The sequence below is a fragment of the Miscanthus floridulus genome, chromosome 5 (genome assembly GCF_019320115.1).
Source record: "Miscanthus floridulus cultivar M001 chromosome 5, ASM1932011v1, whole genome shotgun sequence".
In the NCBI taxonomy this organism is placed as follows: Eukaryota; Viridiplantae; Streptophyta; class Magnoliopsida; order Poales; family Poaceae; genus Miscanthus; species Miscanthus floridulus.
The window spans coordinates 44,336,495-44,340,932 of record NC_089584.1 but is presented as its reverse complement, the minus strand read 5'-3'; the positions used below and the strand labels follow the sequence as shown (position 1 = coordinate 44,340,932).

Sequence of the window (4,438 nt, the reverse complement as noted above, 5' to 3'; positions counted from 1 at the left end):
TTTAGCAGCATGCCAAACTTTTTTTTCTTTCCTTTTTTGCCATTTTTGAATTATAAGAACTTCTGTTATGAATTTGGCGATATCAGTAGGGCCGAATTACTGGAATTTATTGCCATCCCTTTATCTGTCCATGACCGGCACCATTTTTGGAGTAGCGCCAGCTTGTCTACTGCTTCCTCCTTTAACTATTGCCTAGGTTTCTTTCTTCCATTGATCATGATGTTTTCATTACATGATGGTAATGGCTTCTCCGTCTTACATGTTGGCCAAAATGACTACCCTGTACTATGAACCCCATGTAGATATTTTTTTTGGAAAAAACATAAATGCAGGTGCAATTGATATTTACTGGTTGTTTTTTATGGCAGTTGCCTAATTTGATTGCCATTCTCAGTGTTCTTGGGTGGTATCGTAATGTCACACTATACTATCAGTAGCACTAACCCTGTCATTGTTGAAGTGGGAAATGAAGGTGCAACGACCATCGAAGGAGCAGGTGAGGCACATGCTGCTGGGAAGAACAAGAGACGCCTAAAACGCCAGGAGAAGCCCACTACGAAGTATATCTATGTCAACTATCTAACAATTCTTTGCTGATAGCAAGGGCTTGTCTGGAACAAAGGAATGCAAAATAGATGAATTGGAAAAAAAAAACTAAAATAGGATATAGTGGCTAGTGAAAAACTATAGATTCTAAAACACATATGTTTGGAATGGTTGGAAGAAGGTATAGGAATCTGAGCAAGCATAGCAAGAGTGAGAGCAAAGATTATTTCTCTTGGGTTGGAGTGGAGTTTTTATTTTCTATGTTTTGCACTGCTATGATTTGATTTCCTTTGGAATGGAACTCAAATTTGCTTAAATGTATAAGCATTGTTACTCTCCAAGATTTTAGAATTTCATAATAGACTCCATCTCAGTGCGAAATTCAGATATGTGTATGATCTGAAAATGCCATGTCTATGATTACCACGCACTCATCTGGAAATGCCGTGTCTATGATTACCACGTACAGAAAATGTCATGATCTGAAAAGTATGTAGAATAGATGTGTCCTGCACCATATAAAAAAAACTTAAATCTTTCGGTTTCTGTGCATGACATATCTAGATTAAACTTCTCTCCCTAATATTATTTCCATGCAAAAATTGAACATATATTTTTTACCAGTGTCTTAACCAGGTGATTCGCCGACGCGCGCGAGGGCTTCCCTTAATATTATTTCCATGCAAAGATTGAACATATATTTTTTACCAGTGTTTTAATCAGGTGATTCGCCGACGTGCGCGAGGACGCGCTTGATGGACATCCATAATTTGTCGAGTTATTTCTTTTCCGTGCATCATCTTCATCTCATTCTGGCCTCACCTTGCCAATCCTGAGGAAGATGGGGTACGTGACGGTCTTCACCTCCTTCCCGTCGCCACCCCATGCTGCCGCAAACTGCTGCACGGTGGCCTCGTCGAGCAGCTCGACGCCCTTATCCTTGGCCGTCTGGTACGCGGACCACGACGTGATGTACAGGAGGTAGTCATCCAGGTCCATCCGCCGCTGCGTGGAGAACTCGAACGGGCCTGTGTGCGTCTCCCCCTCGACCGGGTCGCACGGGAAGTCGGCGCTCCGATACTCGTCGTCGACCATGCGGCGGTTGAGCGCCCAGTAGTTCTCCGAGCCGTGGTACAGGCGCCAGAACACGGCGTCGACGGCGCTGTCGATGCGTGGCTCGGTGTAGCACCAGGCGGCGAGCACGCCGTGGTCGGGGCGCAGCACGGAGCGGGCCTGCGCGTAGAAGCGCGGGAGGTCGAGCCAGTGGAAGGCCTGAGCGACGGTGATGAGGTCGACGGAGGCCGGCGCGGCGACGGTGGCGTGGATCCCCTCGAGGGCCAGGTCCGACGGGGTGTGGACGTAGCGGACGTTGCGGAGGCGCGTCGCGTAGGCGAGCTGCTGCGCGCTCGTGTCCGTGCCCACCACGGCCTTGTACAGTGTCGCCAGCTGCAAAAGTTCAAGCGGGTCTGTCAGCGTCCACACGAGAAATCTTCCTCGATTTTGCTTTTGGCCAACCTTTTATTGGCAAGAAATGGCCGATAAAAGTCGTGCGTGGGGACTGGGGAGAGGACTAGGGGAGAACGAGGATGATCGACTGACCGATGCTGCGGCCTGGCCGTTGCCGGTGCCGACGTCCCAGGCCATGTTGCGGCGAGGGGTCTTGGAGGCGATGAAGTCGAAGAGCTCCGGCGGGTAGACCGGCCGCGTCGCCACGTCCTGTTTGGCTTGCTTCAAGAACAGATTTGCCATCGATCTCAGCACTTCAGCAGAGTAGGACTGTAGGAGGTTGGGTTGGAGGCAACTGAAAGCGTTGGATTCGTCTTGGTCTTTGATCCGGGTTGAAGCGATGAGAGGAATTCGCGCGCCAACTTATAGTGCACCTGGAAAAGCGACGTCGACCGGGGCCTTCTTCTGGGCAGCTGCGTGCGCCTGCGTGGAAGCGATTTCGGACTTGTGTTGCACCGGACGCACAGCAGGTTCTTTCTGGCGCGGGTTTCATTTGGGAACTTGCTTCCCAAACCGGAACAAGTTGAATTCCTCTCCAAAGGAAAAGGAAAGGCGAAAAAGAGTTGAGTACTAGCAATTGATTTCTGGCAAGAAAGAACGTGCTAAATTAGGATGGAAATGGCCAAAGTCCTGGTCTTGAACCCGGCTTTGTGGCAGTCACACACACAAAAAAAAAAAAGGGTAAAGTTCACTTTAGGACCTCCAACTATCGTAGAAGTATGGATTTCAACCTCCAACTTCAAAACCGGATAACATTGGTCCTCCAACTCTTGAAAAAGTTCACTTTAGGACCCTGGCCGGTTTCCTAGGCGGTTTTGCATGGCACTGTAGCAGTGCTTAAGTCAGCGATGACGTCAGCACTCCTTTTTAATTTACAAAATTGATATCTTTTTATTCGGAGCTCCAAATATAGTAAATAATATATCAATTTTGATCGTCTCGACGAGCTCTTTGCAATGGTGTACTCCGTTTTGTTGTTTGAGATAATTTTATTTCATGAAAAAATAAATATTTCTACAAAACAAGCTATGCAATTAAGCTGACGTATGCAAGTATTTTATATACTTTGTATATTTGTATATGTACAACACCAACGTAGTCAGTATATAAAACAGGGAGTTGGACGGTCAATCAGACCTGCCACGATCGCTTAGATATTTTTGAATTAACCTTCCCTAGCTGCGGTTAACTAACTGTCAACATATGACACGATCAAACGATATGTTTACTGCTCCTAGTGTAGTTTTTTCTGTTTTGTGGTGAAATTAAGTAGCTAGTGGTAGTAGTAGTATTATATTTATCTTGTACCCAAATCCGATACAGTATACGATTCGTGTACACCTGTCCTTTTTCCTTTCCTACGTCTACTATTGCAGCACACAGGAACTGGACGACCATTCGGCCGACCTGTACGTATCTGTTTCCTGGCTGGCATGGCATGAGTATGACCGCATGAAGTGGCAGTGGATAGCTAGATTGAATTGAGGGAGCAGGTAGCAGCAATAGTGAGTGGCTTACTCGTGGTCTAGAATCTTGTGCGGCATCGGTAAGTTGAGCGCGTGCCCCCGCGGGAAGGTCGTCCGGGCGAGGATCTCCACGGCGTCGGCGTTGCGGTGCGCCTCGTCGCCCTCGTGCCCGCCCGACGCGAGGTGGCAGCACACGAAGCAGAAGCTCGTGTCGTGCAGCCAGAACCGGACGGACACGGCGCCCTTGTTGAATTATTGCAGAAATATTTTGAATTATTGCAGAAATATTTGCGGACCGGGCGGACACGAAGCAGAAATATTTCTACAAAACAAGTTTTGAATTATTGCATTTCAAAAATGGTCAAACTTATATATTCTATGGTCAAATGAACCTAAAAAGACAACATTTCGTGTTACATAATAATAAAAATATTATTTATCTAACAAATTCCACGAGTTCTGTTATTCTAACTTGTTTTGTAGAAATATTTATTTTTTTCATGAAATAAAATTATCTCAAACAACAAACCGGAGTACACCATTGCAAAGAGCTCGTCGAGATGATCAAAATTGATATATTATTTGCTATATTTGAAGCTCCGAATAAAAAGATATCAATTTTGCAAATTAAAAAGAAGTGCTGACGTCATCGCTGACGTCAGCACTGCTACAGTGCCATGTAAAACCGCCAGGGAAACCGGCCAGGGTCCTAAAGTGAACTTTTTCGAGAGTTGGAAGGCCAATGTTATTCGGTTTTGAAGTTGGAGGTTGAAATCCATACTTCTGTGATAGTTGGAGGTCCTAAAGTGAACTTTACCAAAAAAAAAAAAAAAAAAAAAAAAACCGGCTCAAGTCACAAAAGACCCGACTCTGTGGCCCCAAGCCCCTAAGACCAATTCTTGAGAGCCGTGGATTGACTC

At 46.0% G+C, this 4,438-nt stretch overlaps 1 protein-coding gene across 1 annotated transcript; it reads right to left on the bottom strand.

The window, feature by feature from the left end:
• Positions 1-555: 555 nt before the first annotated feature.
• LOC136452088 (uncharacterized) lies at positions 556-2,378 on the bottom strand. The gene is made up of 2 exons (XM_066452730.1): positions 2,146-2,378; positions 556-1,992 (listed from the first exon to the last, which is right to left on the bottom strand). The coding sequence occupies exons 1-2, from the start codon at positions 2,293-2,295 to the stop codon at positions 1,354-1,356; spliced, it is 789 nt and encodes a 262-aa protein (XP_066308827.1). The 5' UTR covers positions 2,296-2,378; the 3' UTR covers positions 556-1,353.
• Between the last annotated feature and the right edge of the window lie 2,060 nt (positions 2,379-4,438).